At 37.0% G+C, this 21382-nt stretch overlaps 1 protein-coding gene across 1 annotated transcript; it reads right to left on the bottom strand.

Annotated features, from left to right (window-relative positions):
- On the bottom strand, positions 1-6096 carry LOC149278242 (ribonuclease H1-like). The gene is made up of 8 exons (XM_089502179.1): positions 6047-6096; positions 5532-5653; positions 4806-4991; positions 2205-2304; positions 1738-1792; positions 1538-1622; positions 890-1014; positions 1-93 (listed from the first exon to the last, which is right to left on the bottom strand). The coding sequence occupies exons 1-8, from the start codon at positions 6094-6096 to the stop codon at positions 1-3; spliced, it is 816 nt and encodes a 271-aa protein (XP_089358305.1).
- Positions 6097-21382: the final 15286 nt, after the last annotated feature.

Below are 21382 nucleotides of genomic sequence, written 5' to 3' on the forward strand. Positions count from 1 at the left end.
CTATTCAATGATGGGCGACTTCTGAGCACCTTCTCTAGCAAGTCTATCTGCAGCTTCATTTCCTTGAAATCCAGCGTGGCCAGGTATATGCATCTAAAACAGGAGAACAAATGAGATGGATTACTGTGCTGCTGGATAATACCAGGGACGTCTTCCAACACATGAAGATAAAGCAAACGAATCAGAGTGTCGATTGTTTTTAGTAATTGAAGTATTTTGGGTTATTCAGATTGGCATCTTTCAATCACAGAACACTCTGCCAATAGCACTTCATTTAAATCTTCCCTATTCCTGTGATTCCTTGCTAAAGCTAAAACAGGAATCCACCTATCTGCCCAAGTAGGAAGTAACATTTCTCATGCTTGATGTGCATCAAGCTATTATCGCAAGTATTAAGGCAGACAACTGGGTTAACGCCTGGTGCAGCAGCAAGAAAACGGCTCTCACGCATAGCAGGATGGGAAATTCGATTTTTAATATGCTAAAGTGAAAACAATATAATAAATGTCGTTAAATCATACATATAATATAGAGTGTGTTCCCTTTTCCGTACAATGTAGTACAAAATACTGAAACCACAAAAACGGCTAACCAAATATACATTTCCACAAAACACAGAATTTAAAAAAATTATATAACAAGAAAAAGAGAAAATAAAAAGGTATTGTTTTATATAGCTCCTTCATATTCCACAGCGCTGTACAACAGGTAGACAAGACATAAGTAATGCATAACATAACAATTTGACTGCCCTGCTCAGAGGTGAACGGATGTTTAATTACTGGGTATCTGCAACCTTTGGGTGAATGGGATTGTGAATTTTGGATCGTTAGAGTGGAGTGTTGTGTATATACACGCATGTGAACACACAGATTTATCACATACTCACCCATTTAACATCCATGCCTTCTCTTAGTCTGTCAAGCTTTTCAAAGTCTTCCCTGTTTATAACATTTTGGCCTGTGCTCAGCTTCCAGCCATTGTTCTTCCAGGAATGGATCCATTTAGTGATCCCTAATATAAAACATTTCATCAAATAAAGGAATTAAATAAAATGTATCCATGATACAGCATGTACTATATTTGACAGGTGCGCGGTCCTAGATTTCTCGCTGCTGATCGCTTAAGCTAAATGCCACCTTAAGTAATCAGTCACAAGACATTTTACATCATGGAGGCAGAAAGAACATTTTGTAGCCTGGCTATAATTTCTGGATCTGGTAAGCGTTTTCTTTTTGATTTGTCCCGTTTCGGTAGAATGCATGTTAAAGTTCTCGCAGAGGGTTGGAGTTACTCACAGTGCTTTTATTTGTGCAGTAGAGGTGACCGGGCAGGCTTAAGTTAAGTAACTACTCACAATACTCTAGCGCTCTATAGATTAACAAAACATAATATGGTTTTCTGGATCTTAATGTGCAGAAGACATCATCACAGCAAGTAAGGAACAAATGGTCCACACAATGATTACCAACAAGAGGACTGACCTGATAGCATTTTTTTATAAATAAAAACACATGAAGATAAAGGCAGCTCTTACCATTTATAGTAAACATACTGTCTGTATAAAGAACAAGTTTTGTGATATTTTGGGCTTTTGCTTGTTCTATCGCTTTGCAAGCTGCCTGGAAAACAAAAGGAAAGGGTAATCCATATATCTGATACTTTATTTCACGTTTCATGTCTAACGCCGGGCATCTCAATAGCCCCTGTTCAGCATCAGAAGAAACTCAAAGATACCTGTATTTCAGCTCTTTGGTTTGTCTGCCTCCCTTCAAGCCTTTCGGACGCATTTCTGTTAAACAGAGAAAGTAATTAGCAACTCTCAACACTGCTGCATTGTTTGCAGAATAGTTCTGACCAAAATGCTGCCATAAACGAAGCAGATGATAGAAGCCCAACAAAAATCCAAGGGAAAAGGCCAAAGCAATATATATTACACAGTTTAGAACTAGCCCAGGGCGTTTTTGATTCGTGCAGTACATGTAACACACAAGAGCGGGACTTCTTGTCTATAAGTTTGGGTTTTTGGTTTTTTTTTGCAAATTTATTAAAGTTCAGAGAACACATGCTGTTAATCTGATTTTTTTTTTAACCCCACACAAGATAGAAGTTATGATGAAGAAACACATTCCAAAAGTGCTCAAAGGGTAGATCTCAAAGGGTAGCTGCAGATTTTGACAGTCCGTGTTAATTACAAGACTTACAGCGGGTGGTTTGGTCCCCAGTAGACACCAATGCCAGCCCTTGCTTTTAATCGTCCATTCCGGGAACAGCAGCCATCAGTGTACACAACAGTGGAGTCCCCTGCAGGGAAACACAGAAGGATGCAAAGAAAAAAAGGTTTAATCGGTTTATTAAGGAGGAGAAAAACACACCCTGACAAAACTAATGACTAAGATCCAGTGTTAAAACAATGGCAACAAGACAAACAAAAATTAAATCTAAGACAATATGAGACTTTTAATGTAAAATGCCATGGTGGCATATGTGCCACATTTTGCTCACGGGTATAAGAACTCCATGTCTCATTCATACATACGCAAAAAGTGTTTTTTCAGCTCAGATTGATTTCCTAATTTTGCCCCATTTTGGGAAGGAAACACTGTCACGGTCAAGACTACTTGCCAAGCCGTGACTGTGTAGAGGGCGTGGGCATGAAGGGGTTAATAGCACCAGGCCTCTGGATTTACTAACTTCACCCCTTAACAAGGCATAAGTTATACCAAATTAACCCCCAAATCCTGCCTGTATCCCCCCAGGTAGTCTGCCACCACTCACGATTTTGATACCGGATTCGTGAGAAATCCGAATTAGAACCTTTATCTCTATATCTATATATCAACCCACCCTGGGCAACCAACATATATATATCCTGTAGAACTTAATAACAATACGGTAATGTGTTATCCTCTCTTAGGGTTCGTGGATATCGATACTAGAGCCCAAAGACAGACTTGGATTATGAATATTTTAATAACAAAAAGACAAAGATTACACAGTGCCAGAATTACAAAAAACAAGACATACAAAAGAGAAATAAAACAGCAAACAGTTCTTAAAAACAAAGGGACTTAAACACAGGACCCTCACTCACGAGTTTCTCCAATAAGTAGGCCTGTGGGAACTCCTTAAGTCCAGATGGTTTCTTATGATGTTGTTCCGATCAGAGTATATCATGGAGTTCTCCTTTGAGGTGGCTGCATTGTCCCTAAGGCTAGGTTTCCACTTGGTTTTTTTATGCTAAAAACGCCCATAAAAACGCCAATAGCGCCACCTGGCGTTTTTTTAGTGGAAAAACGCAGCAGCCAGATGTTAGCTGTTTTTCAATAGGAAATCGCAAAATGCCATTTCCACTTGGCGTTTTTCTGTTTGGCGTTTTTTCAGTCCTCTTTGGCGTTTTTCTGCTTTTTTGGGCTCTGTGGCAGTTTTTCAAAATCGCAGCATGTTCACACTGGCGTTTTTTCAAGGAAATCTTGGCGTTTTTCTCCAATAGAAGTCTATGGGAGAGAAAAAACGCCATGAAAAAGCCATGTGGGTTTATTGCCTTGGCGTTTTTTATGGCGTTTTTTTCCACAGTTACAATGCAGAGGATGGACCCAGTATCTGTGTGTCCTACGAGAAATAGGCTGAAAACAAACAGTTTCACACAAAACAAAGTCCTGGACTGGTTCATATTGAATTTTACACCATTTGGAACAAACATGCCATTACAAACAAACATACCCGACGCCAAAAGCAACAGCAAACAATTTGCACCATCATTTGGGGCCAATCTTCCTAGAGGAGCAGACATTCGGAATAAAGCATGCCTTACAAACCACAGAAAAGAGACAAAGGGGTCTACCAAGTAAATTACATCGGGGGCAGATACTTGCCATTTATCCTAATCCCTTTTAGCTGGGTGAAACTGCTAACTTGCAAAAGGCTGGAAAAACTGCCTAAGGTCAAAAAAAGCAATTTCCACAGAAAGGCTAAAACGCCAGAAAAAACGCCAAAACGCAGGAAAATGCAGTGGCAGTTTTCTTGGCGTTTTTCATCAAGAACAAAAACGCAGGACAAAAACCCAAGTGGAAACCTAGCCTAAATCAGACTTTTGCAAGCAAACGCCCCTCTGACCACATGACTGATTATATGACACCATCCCCAAGAATCGGGTCCCATCTTTGATGTGCCAATAAGTTATGGTGGGGTAAAGGTGATGGAAACCCCTCCACTTAAGATAGGAATGGAATTCCTATAACTCAGGGTCCTTATCTGTTAGGCCATGAATCACCACAGGGGTCCTTTGGGAAGATGACACCTCTAGCCAGAACAGATACAGAGGGCATTCACAAAGAAACACATTAAATCAACCTCAGATTAACTCATTGAATGCTTAAACAAAGAAACTAACCACCTCTGCTGGGTTACCCTTCCATGCATCCACTACGTTATATGAGTTAATCATGACAAACACTTCTTAATGTTAAAAAAACCAAACAACTTTCAAGTCTTATCTCAGACAAACAGTGGGTGGTCTTCATGCTAGAAGCATCTAAAGAAAGGGACCTTATGATCAACTTAGATGTTTGGTTCAACCTGTCACCAAAAAATTTTTACGAGACCGCAAAAATAGTTGTCACATTTCACTAGCAGTACACACATGCAGAAAACAATTCAATAGGTGATTGAACACCATGGAGGCATCTAAAACATCTAATCTGGATATCCACATGCCACAGTCTATATGAAATCTTAACTGATAACAAAAATACAAAAGGCACTACACAGGGATGGCCCTCTGGGTAAGTGAAAGTGTCACTTACCCATGCAGTTAAAAGCCGTGTTGTCCGATGATGGCAAGGAGCAAATATCAATGAGTTTGGCGCGTTTGGCTGGTTGCTCCGGTCCTGAGGAGCTTTGAGGAGGATAAAGAGCTCTCTTTGCACGGTATGATGGCTTTGCTTGATATTTTGAAGGCTTAGGTGGAGAGCTCTGCGTTGCACTTACATCTAGAAAGAAGAAAAATATCAAATATATGCTCTATATTAACTTCACACATTTGGGTGTTGTGCCAGCAGTATGTCAGACACCAGGGAGGGATCAATGTGCTGGGCCAGACTTGCTCAAAACATCAGTAAAATGCGTAAGGATACACATAATAAGCAGAATCCTTTACAAGGGGAGTTTGTAAACGCCATCTCACACAGCTACTGCATAGTAACAGCTATTATTAAAAGATATAAGAGCAAACCAATCAGGAATATATACGCTTACATTTACATTGACCCCAACCTGCCAAGTGTGCATATTGCCAGTTCCCAAAGGACGATTCCCGACACAAAATATTCACCCATTATTACCAGATGGGGTGATATTTATGTAGCTTTACAGGCTACCCAACCGCATTCACAAGTAAAACTTTAGTGTTGCCTCATGATATCCTTATTTGTTTTGTATACATACTTTACTTTAAAACTTCTTATCAAATAATGTTACACTATCCCAAGGATCCAGGGGAGGGGAAAATCATGGATTAGATACTGCCTTACCTTGTGCACTCTGCGACGGACCTTCCTGGGTGTCCCTCACAAATTCCCAGGCTTCATTCTCTGTAGCAAATTTTTTGTATCTGGCCAAAGGGAAGCGATCTACTTGCGCCTTACATTCATCCCTGAAGTAGCCAAAATACAAAATGTTATCCTAGCCATCTTTTAATGGAAAAAAATGAAAGGAGCAGAATACATGAGTTGTTTCTTGGTGTAGTTTTTCCTTTATTTGAAATTTAACCGTCCCCAACCCATGGAACCTCTTCTCTGCCCCTTGTGATGGCACATCAGCCTGTTCAGTAGGCATTAAGGATGCATGTTTCCACCGCCTACCGGGCATATCTACCACCCACTGATAGGGTGAATGTGGGCACCGATTAGCAACACACCACTTGCGTTCCCAAAAGACAAGCACCAGTGAGAAAAAAGGGGTGGCCTGTATTTGAAGAAAGCTTAAGCCAACTTACTGCAGAACTTTTCTACATCTCCTATTAAACACATCAAACTACTGGTTTTACCATGTGTTATAGACACCGGGATTGCGGCCTCTTCTCACAGCATAAAACATTTTGGAGAGGGAATTACGCACGTCGCCCACAGCTGTACACAGGAAACGGGCACAAGAGAAGGCAGCCGTAGGAATCTTGAACATATCCCATATGCAGAAGCAGACGGCGCCGGCCAGACTAACGCGCTCACCAGATACAGGACATCCTGCAAAACACAAGAGTTAATACAGGGTAACCAGCTGTGCAGCAATCCGAGCGTCTGCAGAGACACACAAATAACACACCTGCGTAGATAGGACTACATCACCTCAAGCCATTATACATGGTACAGGGCCAGCCTAGCCCTTCTTGCTGTGGAAACCGGCTCGTGTTGGTCCTTCTTGATGTAATTGAAAGTACAATGTAAGTGCCCGTCACCGTTTCTATTTAACGCATACCGGGTGGGTCACTGAAAACACCAAATGGAATCAAAGGTCATAAATAAAAGATGTAATAAACTGGCAGCCCAGAAATGTTGATGACATTAATGTTAACACGCTTTTCATGGCGCGGCCTGTGGTGCGTTCGGACCTCATCACAAGCCCAGTGCTGCTGAACGCCCTATAACATTATGCCAAAGGCAAACCTGGCTAGCAAGAGTCACATTGACTAGTCCAACCCCCACCCGTGTGTGGAAAGGATATTACCCCACGCTTTTTGCCTCCTTACTAGGCACGAAGGGGGGGGTATACACAATCACACAGTATATGCGATTAATAATCTATAACCGTTAAATTACCCGCAAACCGGAAAATTATGTGTCACACCGCGCAACCCCTCTAAGCATGAAAACGAAACTAACCCAGCCTACGACACTTTCTATTGGCTGCGACTAGCGCCAGCACTACACGATTGGACAATACACGTTTCTAATCCCTGCAACCAGGAGGCGGGCTACGGCGCGGGGAGAGGGACAGAATGCCTGCTTACACTTGTGTTTACGGCTTCGCTACTTACAGGTCCGGGATGGTGACGGTCAGAAACCGCTTGTGTTTGTGGACAAAGCTGTAACCTCAGAAGCGTATGATATGTTTCTGCCGCCATTCCACACGATGTGACGCAGCTCAGATTACGTTTACGTTACAATTGTTAGAGGAGCTTTAGTCTGAAGTGAAACGGGCGGTTTCTGCTCAAGGACCGCTGAGAAAAACAAGAGTTTGCCGGGAAAGAGCGATTCTTTCCGTGTGAAACGGTCCCCTTAAAACGCTTTATACTACTATATAAATAACAGCTTGGAGCAGCGCAGGCTTCCAGTTGTTGTACTATGACTCCCATCACTCTCACACACTTGGTGGCTTCTAGTTACTGCTGTATTTGTGCTAATTCTGACAGGACTTAACCCCTTAAAGGCAATGTCTTTTACATTGTCACTTTTGTAGTTCTCTATGCTACATAAATAAGTTCTTACAGACTAAAATTAAGCAAGCAATAAATAAATATTTTAAAGCCCACTTTATATACAATTGGCTTTTCTCTGATTGGTTCAGGCAACTTCAGGACTTTTTTCTTTGTTAATCCAGAATTTCACTCTTTTACATGCAGTTTATCGGACGAAATAACATTTCCAGGATGTAGAAGATGCGCCAACTGGATCTGATGAAACATTTTGGGAAAAAATATTGAGTTTAATCAAGAACAGAAAATGCATTACATACAATGCAAACAGCTTAAAGTGACACTCCAGCCATCGCAGACACTTTCATGCATATGATGGCTGCGGGGTCACTTTAAAGGTTCATGTCTGTGGCCTTACCCCAAGTAGACTCTTCATAAATATGACCATAACATATTTCATTTGAACCCCTCATCTCCTGCTGTTACCCCTGTTTTCCACCCGGTATGTCTTTATCCTGCATGTTTCCACACCCTGCTGCTCTCAAAGGGTTACATTTGGTGCCCTCTAGTCTAGCTTAATTGCATTTGTTAGCCAAAGTGTAAAACATCTGCCTCCTGCATGCAATTACTTTATCTGACCACTTGTGAGGCAGCCCTATAAATTTCCAGGCCTCACTTGGAAACATAGCTGCTGTGGCCTTACCCTCCCTCATAAGTGGGCAGTTAGGAGCTAAATTAGAGGGAAACAACGTACCACTGCAGAAAGCAGGATTTTACCCACGCTGCACCCCTCCTGTGGAATTCCCTTCCCCGTTCTGTTCAGACTTTGTGCCTCGTACGCAACTTTCAAAACCTCTCTGAAAACCCACCTGTTCAGGGAAGCGTACAACATTCCTTCCCAGTACTCCCAACCATCATCATAATCGAGAAATCCGAATAATGAACAGCTTCAACACATCATCGGAACCAGATCAACTCATCCCCATCCAAGCAGTCCTCTCCTATTGTCTCGCTTCCCTCTCAACCACCGACTAGATTGTAAGCTCGCAAGAGCAGGGCCCTCCTCTCCTTTCCACCAGTTTGTTATTGTATGTGTTTTCGTTCTACTGACTGTAACAGTGCTGCGGAATCTGCCGGCGCTTTATAAATAAATGTAACGTCGCCCCCCTTGGTAAATCCCTACAGGAGATCTGTTGGGCCGAACACATCTCGCGTACGCCCCGTCAGCTCCAGTGCTGCAGATAGAAGTCTGTTCTGACCACCTGCGCTTGTGAGGGAAAAGTGTAATTCATTGGGAGCTAATTTTATACGCCATGAACGCCGCTGCCAGACTCGCCTTCCTCAACCATCGCTTTCCTGTCAGTCTGTTCACTGGCTGCTGTGCGCTTCAGGATTCATTTGAAAACCTCATCGTAGCAGTTCCCTCCTTACATCTCTGATTTCTAGCTCTCATCTCTCTTTTATTTATATAGCACCAACGATTTACGCAGCGCTCAATACAATACATATATTCAGGGGGTATGACAAGACGAGAATACACCAATACATTAGGTGGAGAGAGCCCTTCTCGCAAGCTTACAGTCCTCATGCTCACTTAAAATATTTTTTAAAGGGTGCCTATTAGCTTAGTTATTTTTTTTTTATCAAATTATGCAGCGCTGCACAATTTATGTTATAACACATCACAAATATACATCAGGAGAAGAAAACACGTGGGGTGTCATCTAGCCTTATGGTACTTTTATACAAAGTTCCAGTCAGGAACGGTGGGCTTTTAGGGGCCCAGCTCGAGAGCTTAAAGTCTAAAGGAATAATCCAGTTAATTGAATAAAAGAAGGGGTAAAAAGAGAGGGCAGTGTTCCTCTTGTAGCAGTAATTAGGGCTTAGTGGTTTCAGTATGGAAGAGAGGATATGTAAATAAAATGAACAGAGGGATGGGGTTAGCGCTTGGCTTGAGATGGGAGTAAGCCGACTGTTTGTTATGGTGCAGTAAAGCTACAAGAGGAGAAAGAGAGTGACAATTAAGAGAGATACAGTTTAAAGTTAAAAAGGGGAAAGTTATGGCTGTAGGAGGCCAGAGACGGGGAGGATAATGTGCAAAATGGTAAATATCAAAGTTTGGCCAAAAACATGTCCCCCAAACTTATATATATTACATATTTGGTGCATATACAGGAAAACATGCATAATTATACAAAATATTAATATTAAGAAACTTGGCATAGTGTTCCAATGAGCTTTAATTCCTTTTCCATCTAGACAGATCTTGGGACTTGAGATGGTTGTAACCAGGCAGGAAAGATCATAAATTGGTTTCAGAAGAGGCCCTTCCTCTCTGTGAGTCAAAAAGTTAAATATTACTTGTTATGTCCCGTCTACCTATTGTACCGTGCTGCAGAATATGACAGTGCTATATAAAACAATAAATAATGTCACGTGCAGGGAGATGTGTGTGACTGAAGATGTCTCCTGTATGGAATTTAGCTGGGGGGTGCTGTAGTTTGGGGTAGCCGTATTAGTCCAGTGTATAAGAATGCAAAAAAACAGAATGTTGCAGAATCTTGTAATACCTTTTTTATTGGACTAACAGTATTTAAAATAATAGACGAGCTTTCGGGAGTCCTCCCTTTATCAAGTCAAAAGCATTTCTGCCCAAGCAAGTGAAAAACACAGTTTAAAACTGACCAGTACATGTTCTGATACAGGGTTAAAACAGGGGTTAAAACAACACGGTAGAGAATTTGCAGACAAAAAACTAAGAGGGTCGTAAATAGTAAATAGTGGCATATACTGCACAGATAAGGCTAGAGGGGGAGAAGAAGAGAAAAAAACAAAACAAAACACAGGTTATAGGAAGTTTTGATAGTGTGCTAAGAAGCTCAAATCCACATTAAGTCCTCTGTTTTTACAATCATAAAAATGTATCATTTTGGCTTCAAATGTCTTTCTTTCTTGGGTGTTTTTGAAATTACCTCTCAGTGTTTTGATTTTAAGGTCATGTATGGAGTGACCGGTTTGGGTGAAGTGGTGCCCAACTGGAGTGCAAAGGTTTTCTTCATCATGATGATTGATGGAGTATCTGTGCAGATTCATCCTTTTATTGAGTTGCTGGCAGGTTTCACCGATGTAACACCCTATAGTACATTTGGTGCATTGAATCATGTATACAACATTTTGTGAAGTGCATGAGTATGATCCTTTAATATTGTATGTCTTGTTGTTGTGGGTGGCTGTGTTGCTGGTACAGATGTGTTGGCACAGTTTGCATCTGGCTTTGTTGCATGCATGGGGGGTGTAAATACATGTGGCGATCATGCAGTATTTAAAGGGAACATGCACCATTATAGTGCATATGATGGCTGGAGTATCCCTTTAATAATAAGCCTTCGTCTAACATACACTTTGCCTCAGCAAATACTGGATTTCTTTGCCTTAACTGCATTCAATGCTGTGTTCAATGATCCGGTAAATGACACATATCAAATTCTAATGTTACATTACATCCTGGCTGTAGTCATTCTCTCAGCAAAGTGCAAGAGGATAAATCAAATACTTGACTGGTGTCTGATCACAGCAGGGAGGGTATGAATCTTTATTAAACCAGGGCAGACTAGCCATACATTTAAACAACTTGTGAGATTACACAGTCGCTGGAATCAATGCTGTTTAACAGCAGTCTGTAGCACGCATTTCACTAGGCATACGATAAATATATTACTGGATAAATAATAATTCTCTGCATGACTGCTCATAGAATGGAACGATGAATCTGAGCTACAATTTCAGAAAAGACGAGGAGATCTATATGATAATATACGTACATATTCTATTGTATATGAAATGCTCAAATTTTAACAAATCGTAGCACTGGGACAGAGACACAGTGCTCTTAAAATCCAATTATTTTTCATTTGATTTACTTATTTTGTTAGATCTTTAATTTTTAGGATAACCAAAACAATTTTTCTAAAACCAAAGAAAAAAAATTCACAATACATGCGAATCTATTACTTGCGAGAGTAGGTTTCTTTAATCAATCTGATCATTTACTCTACAATGTACAGTAAAATCTTAGGTATAATACGCATCTGTGTATAAAACGCAGGCAAACTTTACACTGAGTTTTGTAGAAACTGTACTTGTGTATAATACGCACCCACCTGATAAGGTCACTGATCAACATGCGCTATATGGACAAAACTATTAGGACCCAAAAGGGACTTGTATAACATTGCATTCTAAATACATAGACATTAATATGTAGTTGGTCCCCCCTTTGCAGCTATAACAGCTGACGCTCTTCTGGGAAGGCTTTCTACAAGATTTCTATGGAAACTTTTGCCCATTCATCCAGAAGAGGTCACAAATACCATATTTGCTCAAATATAAGACAACTGCCAATAAGGTTGTCTTATAATTGGACCTCAAATAGAGGTCTGACTATAAGACTAAGATCCAGATCCCTGCAGCGCCGCAGGGGACCTGAATCCTCCTCTCTGGCAGCCGGTGAATGTCTGTGTGATGCACGCAGAAAACCCCCAGTTCTGCCGTGACTTCTATGATGGAGTGCAGGCATGACATGACACAGAGGTTCACCGGCTGCCCCTACTAGACAAGTCTGGGGATGCATTGGTAAGTCTGGGGGAGGCAGAGTGGCATATAGGCGGGTATAATGCATATTGGGGGTAGAGTGGCATATGGGGGTATAAGGAATATCAGGCAGGCAGAGTGGTATATCGAAGTATAAGGCATTTCTTGGGGTCAGAGTGGCATACAAGGGGTATAAGGCATATCTGGGGGGCAGAGTGGCAAGCCTGGGGGCAGATGTGCATAACTGTGGGCAGATTGGCAAATAAAAGGAAATAAAAATGCATTTTTCTCAATCATAGTTTTTATTAAATATGAAAAAGTAGTTTACATGTTTTGGGGGAATATCGTGAACCGAAAAAAACTGAAAATCACGTGTCACTCAGGTAAGGTGCAAGATGAAAAACAAAATTATGAAAATACTTCCCTAATTGGACCGCAGCTACCCAAACTACACTCTTCCTCAAAGTGTAAGAATGCAAATAAACCAAGGATGTATGGGGCGCAGGAACATATATAGGGAAAAAATAAAATAAAAACAACACAATATAGTGTAGATTGTACTTCCAGTGTTAGTAATGAAATGATATATTGCACTCACAAGTGAAAGAGGCAAATCCAACTCATCAACATGGACTGAAAAGAGGCTTTTAATATTCTTCAGTGAAAATCTAAAAAACAAGCTAAAAATGGTGCAGTATCTTAGGTAAAAAGAGTATACCAAATAGAAATGCACTCACATATTTCTCATGCATAAAAATGCATATACAGGCATAGGTTGAAGTCCAATTGAATCTTTTTCTTCTACGCGTTTCGCCCTTAGGCTTCTTCAGGAAGTCAATTGGTGCAGGTCTCTGTCTATGTCAGCAAAATCAGCAATCCGTAAGTATTTCTGTTCGTTCTATCTGTTCTTTTATAACGATTTGTATGTGTGTTTCCGGGTATGTCATCGCGTACTTGACCTTTGTTCTCTGTTGTCATTACGTTTTTTTCTCTGTTGTTCAGGTTGATTGTTCTCTCGTTGGTTGATAAAGTTTGTCGACGAGATCATTGGGAGGAGCAGGGACCGCGTCATCGCCTACGTGTGGATGTTCCCGTATGTCACTCAAGAAACAAAAATAAGATGTTAATTTGTTCGGGTAACCTATATCGGTCGATCGTGGCTTATGCCCACCAAGATGGCACCGACAGCAGAAGAAAATGAGAAAAGGTTGCGGTACCCCTACTTCAGGAACAGAATAAACGGAACGTGTGGAGACCCAAACCAGAAGAAACGAAAATCCACAAGAAAACGGAGAGCGGAGAACCGACCCGTGGACCCAGAGATAGATGATGTGGTTTTACTTATGTATTATGAAAATTAAAACTTATTTAAAATTATATGAGATATATATAAAAGACCAGAAGGGTTCTACATAACTCCCAAGGTTCGTAAAGTGTACATGCTTATTAAATACGTATGTGGCTCAGTGTCTTCAGGATGAATTCTGATTCAAATCAATCGCAGAAATAAAAATAATTAAATAATCAATGTGTATAAATTTGATTCTCCTTATATTAATTAATTCAAAAAATCGTATATGAATGTTGAATGGTGAAGTGGTGTGTGTGTTAATTAGATGAATCAGAAATGAATTGAAGTGATAATGTGTATTAAATAATAAAGTGAAAATTATTTATTGTGTGTCCATGTTATGTTATTTGTGCAAGTGGTGACTGAATGTGAGTGTGTGGTGGACTATTTGATGTGAGCATGAGTAATGAGTGTAAAATTATCCTGTGTCCTAATAATATGTGAATGTGTATAATGAGTGTAAAAATCTCCTATCTATATAATGATTGGTGTATATATATTCTGTATATGTATATAATATCATAATTGATATATGTATTTAAACAACTTGAAGATAGTAGAACTTCATGTGTGTGTTAAACTGTAAATAAAAAAAATAAAATAAAAAATAATATAAAAAAAAAAAAAAAAAAAAAATAATAATAATAAATAAAAAATAAAAAATAAAATAAAAAATGATTAAAGTAAAATTAATTGTCAGAATTAAACATAGTGTCATCCAAAGTGATCCTAAATATCTTGTATATGTTAAATTTTTTTTTTATTTTTTTTATTTTTTTTTCCTCATATATATTAAAAATTATTAGATCCAAAATAATATGAATTCAAATGTTTAATACGATATCAATAAAAGATGACTAATCCGAAATATATTAAAATGATCATAAATCTTTATATTATGAATAATAATAGTCATAAATAGATCAAAATCTGAATTCGTATATTCAATAAAGTGTAATTGCTAACTAATCCAAAGAGTATTTGAAACTATTATGAATAAAATATATAGATATATAGTATTATATTATAAATTCAAAAGTGGATAATAGATTCTTGGTAAAATTAATATAATAGTAATAATAAATATTATATTTTTTAAAATAAATCGATAAACAATATTTTAATTCAAAGTGATTAAGATAATTAAAATTAGAAAAATATTTAATCCATAAACGCTAAAATATCTAGTTCCATATTTAATCCACCTTTTTTATGAGTTTGAAATTTATAAATCCATTCGGTCTCTCTTTTGGCTAGTTGTTCTTTTATATTTCCCCCTCGCCAATGTGGGGTAACTATATCGATACCCATGATTTTAAAGCTATCAAGAGAGAATTGTTTGCAATTAATTGCGTGCCTAGGAACACTGTGTTTAAGATTTTTATTCTTGATACCTCCAATGTGTTCTAGTGCTCTTGTTTTCAACTTTCTAGACGTACGTCCTATATATTGCGCACCGCACTTACATTCCAACAGATAAATCACATTTGTCGTGTTACAGTGAATAAATTGTTTCACTTTGAATTCCTTTCCTGTGTTCGTGCATTTGAAAGTGGTGTTTTTCTTCTCTTGTAAGTTGCATGTTTTGCACAATTTACACCTACCGCATTTGTGAAATCCTGGTGTTCTAACAATGAAACAGTTTTGGACGTTTTTCTTTTTTATTTCAGGTAGTGCACTAGGTGCTAATATGGATTTTAAATTGTCAGTTTTTTTATATATAACATTGGGGTACTCGGGTATAATATCTTTTAAAACATTGTCCTGTTTTAAAATAGGCCAACATTTTTTAATTGCTTTTTTAATTTCGAAGGCCTTATCATTATACTTAGTGAAAAAGGCAAATTCAAAGTTTTTATTTGGTTGTAATTGATTCTTTTTAAAGAAATCCTCTCTTTTTCTTTGTTTGATAGATGTGAAACTTTTTTCTAATAAATCATGCGGATAGTTTTTTTCTTCAAATTTGGTGATAAGTTTTTTACTTTGAGCTACAAATTCTTTTTCTTCTGTGCAATTTCTTCGGATCCTGGCTAATTGTCCTTTCGGAATGTTCTGTAGCCAGTTTGGATGGTGACAACTATTAAAATGAATAAAACCGTTCCTATCTGTTGGTTTAAAAAAAGTCTTGGTGTAGATATCCTCTCCATGTGTATACAGAGTGAGATCCAAAAAGTCAATTTCTTTTTCACTTATACAAGAGGTAAATTGAAGATTATATTCATTTTGATTAACATATCTAATAAAAGACTCTAAATGATCTCTGGATCCATCCCAAATAATTAAGACGTCATCTATGTAACGTCGCCAGAGGACCAGATTTGTGTGAAAAGGATTGTTGGACCAAATGTATTTTTCCTCCCAGTCTGCCACATAAAGGTTGGCATAACTGGGCGCAAATCTGGTCCCCATGGCAGTCCCACACAATTGCAGAAAAAAATTGGATTGGAACCAAAAATAATTATGTGTGAGAATGAACTTGATACATTTTAAAATAAATTGTCGTTGTAAATGATCCATCTTAATGTCTTTACTTAATACTCTATCGATAGACTGTATTCCCTTGTCATGGGGAATTACTGTATATAGTGATGAGACATCGATAGTGGCCCAAATATAATTGGGCAACCATTTAATATGACTCAAAGTCTCTATTATGTGCTTAGTGTCTCTGATGTAAGAGGGTGAGAGGGTCACATATTGTTGTAAAAAGAAGTCCACATATTGTGATGTATTGCTCGTTAAAGAGTTTATTCCACTTATAATGGGTCTTCCTGGAGGTTTTGACATATTTTTGTGAATCTTAGGTAAAAAATAGAAAACTGCCACCCTAGGGAATTCTATATTAAGAAAGCTGAATTCATGATTTTTAAGTACTCCATTATTCTTCCCTTCTAATAATAGATCCTTAAATTCAGATTGAAAGGGTTTAGTGGGATCTCTGGGTAATTTTTTATATGTAATTTTGTCATTCAGGATCCGATTGGCTTCTTCTAAATAGTAGGACCTGTCCATAATGACGGTGGATCCGCCCTTATCCGCGGCCTTCACTACTATTTCTTTGTTGTCCTTCAGTGTTTTCAGACTTTCATATTCTTGTTTTGTGAGATTGTGTTTCCGTCTTTTGTTTTGTTCTATTTTATCAAACTCATGAAGTAGCATGTCCGTAAAGACCTGTATGTGCTCACTTTTCTCCTGATGAGGAAAAAAATGTGATTTGGATCTAAAATTTGTATGTGCAAAGTTATCCGTATTCAAAAGTTCATTATTCATATTTGGTTCCTTTTTAGTGAAGAATCTTTTGATGGTTAGTTTTCGTAAAAATTTCTGCGCATCCATGAAAAGATCAAAACCGCTTGGGCCTTTACTAGGGGCGAATTTAAGACCTTTAGAGAGTAATTTAAGCTCCATAGGGTTAAGGGTTACACATGAAATATTTATAATATCGTCATTAATGTCTATTTTAGACTTATTTCCCTGTCCTCTGGATCCTCGAATGTTTTCTTTCTTTTTACAGATGTTTGAGCGAATAGTTGGAATCTGTTCTGTGTTTCTCTTGTTGGAAGATTCCACCTTTGTTCTCTTCCAGAGTCCTCTTTTAGGGATTGCTCCCTGTCTAAAAAAGACTGTCTGGAGTTTTCCCTTGTATCGTGTTTAATTGGAGTATCTCGATTTACATATGGTATTTTATGTATTTGTTCCCTATTTCCACGATTTCTAGTGTTATAGCTTTTATTGTAATTTTGAACATGATAATTTTTAATGGGTATCATGTTCAAAATTACAATAAAAGCTATAACACTAGAAATCAAAATATGTATAAATATAAAAATAAAAATAATTTTAATCAGGATTTTAGACCAAGAGGAGATTTTAGAACTTATAATCAAAAAGAAAAAATAAAAACTAATCATTCTAATAATTCTAAAGAAACATACACACCAAGGGAAAATAGAAAAGGATACTATACAAGAGAGGATAGACCTCAGAATTATTCGAATGGAAATAGGGAACAAATACATAAAAATACATAAAATACCATATGTAAATCGAGATACTCCAATTAAACACGATACAAGGGAAAACTCCAGACAGTCTTTTTTAGACAGGGAGCAATCCCTAAAAGAGGACTCTGGAAGAGAACAAAGGTGGAATCTTCCAACAAGAGAAACACAGAACAGATTCCAACTATTCGCTCAAACATCTGTAAAAAGAAAGAAAACATTCGAGGATCCAGAGGACAGGGAAATAAGTCTAAAATAGACATTAATGACGATATTATAAATATTTCATGTGTAACCCTTAACCCTATGGAGCTTAAATTACTCTCTAAAGGTCTTAAATTCGCCCCTAGTAAAGGCCCAAGTGGTTTTGATCTTTTCATGGATGCGCAGAAATTTTTACGAAAACTAACCATCAAAAGATTCTTCACTAAAAAGGAACCAAATATGAATAATGAACTTTTGAATACGGATAACTTTGCACATACAAATTTTAGATCCAAATCACATTTTTTTCCTCATCAGGAGAAAAGTGAGCACATACAGGTCTTTACGGACATGCTACTTCATGAGTTTGATAAAATAGAACAAAACAAAAGACGGAAACACAATCTCACAAAACAAGAATATGAAAGTCTGAAAACACTGAAGGACAACAAAGAAATAGTAGTGAAGGCCGCGGATAAGGGCGGATCCACCGTCATTATGGACAGGTCCTACTATTTAGAAGAAGCCAATCGGATCCTGAATGACAAAATTACATATAAAAAATTACCCAGAGATCCCACTAAACCCTTTCAATCTGAATTTAAGGATCTATTATTAGAAGGGAAGAATAATGGAGTACTTAAAAATCATGAATTCAGCTTTCTTAATATAGAATTCCCTAGGGTGGCAGTTTTCTATTTTTTACCTAAGATTCACAAAAATATGTCAAAACCTCCAGGAAGACCCATTATAAGTGGAATAAACTCTTTAACGAGCAATACATCACAATATGTGGACTTCTTTTTACAACAATATGTGACCCTCTCACCCTCTTACATCAGAGACACTAAGCACATAATAGAGACTTTGAGTCATATTAAATGGTTGCCCAATTATATTTGGGCCACTATCGATGTCTCATCACTATATACAGTAATTCCCCATGACAAGGGAATACAGTCTATCGATAGAGTATTAAGTAAAGACATTAAGATGGATCATTTACAACGACAATTTATTTTAAAATGTATCAAGTTCATTCTCACACATAATTATTTTTGGTTCCAATCCAATTTTTTTCTGCAATTGTGTGGGACTGCCATGGGGACCAGATTTGCGCCCAGTTATGCCAACCTTTATGTGGCAGACTGGGAGGAAAAATACATTTGGTCCAACAATCCTTTTCACACAAATCTGGTCCTCTGGCGACGTTACATAGATGACGTCTTAATTATTTGGGATGGATCCAGAGATCATTTAGAGTCTTTTATTAGATATGTTAATCAAAATGAATATAATCTTCAATTTACCTCTTGTATAAGTGAAAAAGAAATTGACTTTTTGGATCTCACTCTGTATACACATGGAGAGGATATCTACACCAAGACTTTTTTTAAACCAACAGATAGGAACGGTTTTATTCATTTTAATAGTTGTCACCATCCAAACTGGCTACAGAACATTCCGAAAGGACAATTAGCCAGGATCCGAAGAAATTGCACAGAAGAAAAAGAATTTGTAGCTCAAAGTAAAAAACTTATCACCAAATTTGAAGAAAAAAACTATCCGCATGATTTATTAGAAAAAAGTTTCACATCTATCAAACAAAGAAAAAGAGAGGATTTCTTTAAAAAGAATCAATTACAACCAAATAAAAACTTTGAATTTGCCTTTTTCACTAAGTATAATGATAAGGCCTTCGAAATTAAAAAAGCAATTAAAAAATGTTGGCCTATTTTAAAACAGGACAATGTTTTAAAAGATATTATACCCGAGTACCCCAATGTTATATATAAAAAAACTGACAATTTAAAATCCATATTAGCACCTAGTGCACTACCTGAAATAAAAAAGAAAAACGTCCAAAACTGTTTCATTGTTAGAACACCAGGATTTCACAAATGCGGTAGGTGTAAATTGTGCAAAACATGCAACTTACAAGAGAAGAAAAACACCACTTTCAAATGCACGAACACAGGAAAGGAATTCAAAGTGAAACAATTTATTCACTGTAACACGACAAATGTGATTTATCTGTTGGAATGTAAGTGCGGTGCGCAATATATAGGACGTACGTCTAGAAAGTTGAAAACAAGAGCACTAGAACACATTGGAGGTATCAAGAATAAAAATCTTAAACACAGTGTTCCTAGGCACGCAATTAATTGCAAACAATTCTCTCTTGATAGCTTTAAAATCATGGGTATCGATATAGTTACCCCACATTGGCGAGGGGGAAATATAAAAGAACAACTAGCCAAAAGAGAGACCGAATGGATTTATAAATTTCAAACTCATAAAAAAGGTGGATTAAATATGGAACTAGATATTTTAGCGTTTATGGATTAAATATTTTTCTAATTTTAATTATCTTAATCACTTTGAATTAAAATATTGTTTATCGATTTATTTTAAAAAATATAATATTTATTATTACTATTATATTAATTTTACCAAGAATCTATTATCCACTTTTGAATTTATAATATAATACTATATATCTATATATTTTATTCATAATAGTTTCAAATACTCTTTGGATTAGTTAGCAATTACACTTTATTGAATATACGAATTCAGATTTTGATCTATTTATGACTATTATTATTCATAATATAAAGATTTATGATCATTTTAATATATTTCGGATTAGTCATCTTTTATTGATATCGTATTAAACATTTGAATTCATATTATTTTGGATCTAATAATTTTTAATATATATGAGGAAAAAAAAATAAAAAAAATAAAAAAAAAATTTAACATATACAAGATATTTAGGATCACTTTGGATGACACTATGTTTAATTCTGACAATTAATTTTACTTTAATCATTTTTTATTTTATTTTTTATTTTTTATTTATTATTATTATTTTTTTTTTTATATTATTTTTTATTTTATTTTTTTTATTTACAGTTTAACACACACATGAAGTTCTACTATCTTCAAGTTGTTTAAATACATATATCAATTATGATATTATATACATATACAGAATATATATACACCAATCATTATATAGATAGGAGATTTTTACACTCATTATACACATTCACATATTATTAGGACACAGGATAATTTTACACTCATTACTCATGCTCACATCAAATAGTCCACCACACACTCACATTCAGTCACCACTTGCACAAATAACATAACATGGACACACAATAAATAATTTTCACTTTATTATTTAATACACATTATCACTTCAATTCATTTCTGATTCATCTAATTAACACACACACCACTTCACCATTCAACATTCATATACGATTTTTTGAATTAATTAATATAAGGAGAATCAAATTTATACACATTGATTATTTAATTATTTTTATTTCTGCGATTGATTTGAATCAGAATTCATCCTGAAGACACTGAGCCACATACGTATTTAATAAGCATGTACACTTTACGAACCTTGGGAGTTATGTAGAACCCTTCTGGTCTTTTATATATATCTCATATAATTTTAAATAAGTTTTAATTTTCATAATACATAAGTAAAACCACATCATCTATCTCTGGGTCCACGGGTCGGTTCTCCGCTCTCCGTTTTCTTGTGGATTTTCGTTTCTTCTGGTTTGGGTCTCCACACGTTCCGTTTATTCTGTTCCTGAAGTAGGGGTACCGCAACCTTTTCTCATTTTCTTCTGCTGTCGGTGCCATCTTGGTGGGCATAAGCCACGATCGTCCGATATAGGTTACCCGAACAAATTAACATCTTATTTTTGTTTCTTGAGTGACATACGGGAACATCCACACGTAGGCGATGACGCGGTCCCTGCTCCTCCCAATGATCTCATCGACAAACTTTAT

Source organism: Sceloporus occidentalis, unplaced genomic scaffold (genome assembly GCF_023333645.1).
Source record: "Sceloporus occidentalis isolate IW3139 unplaced genomic scaffold, rSceOcc1.0.p SCAF_197, whole genome shotgun sequence".
Lineage (NCBI taxonomy): Eukaryota > Metazoa > Chordata > Lepidosauria > Squamata > Phrynosomatidae > Sceloporus > Sceloporus occidentalis.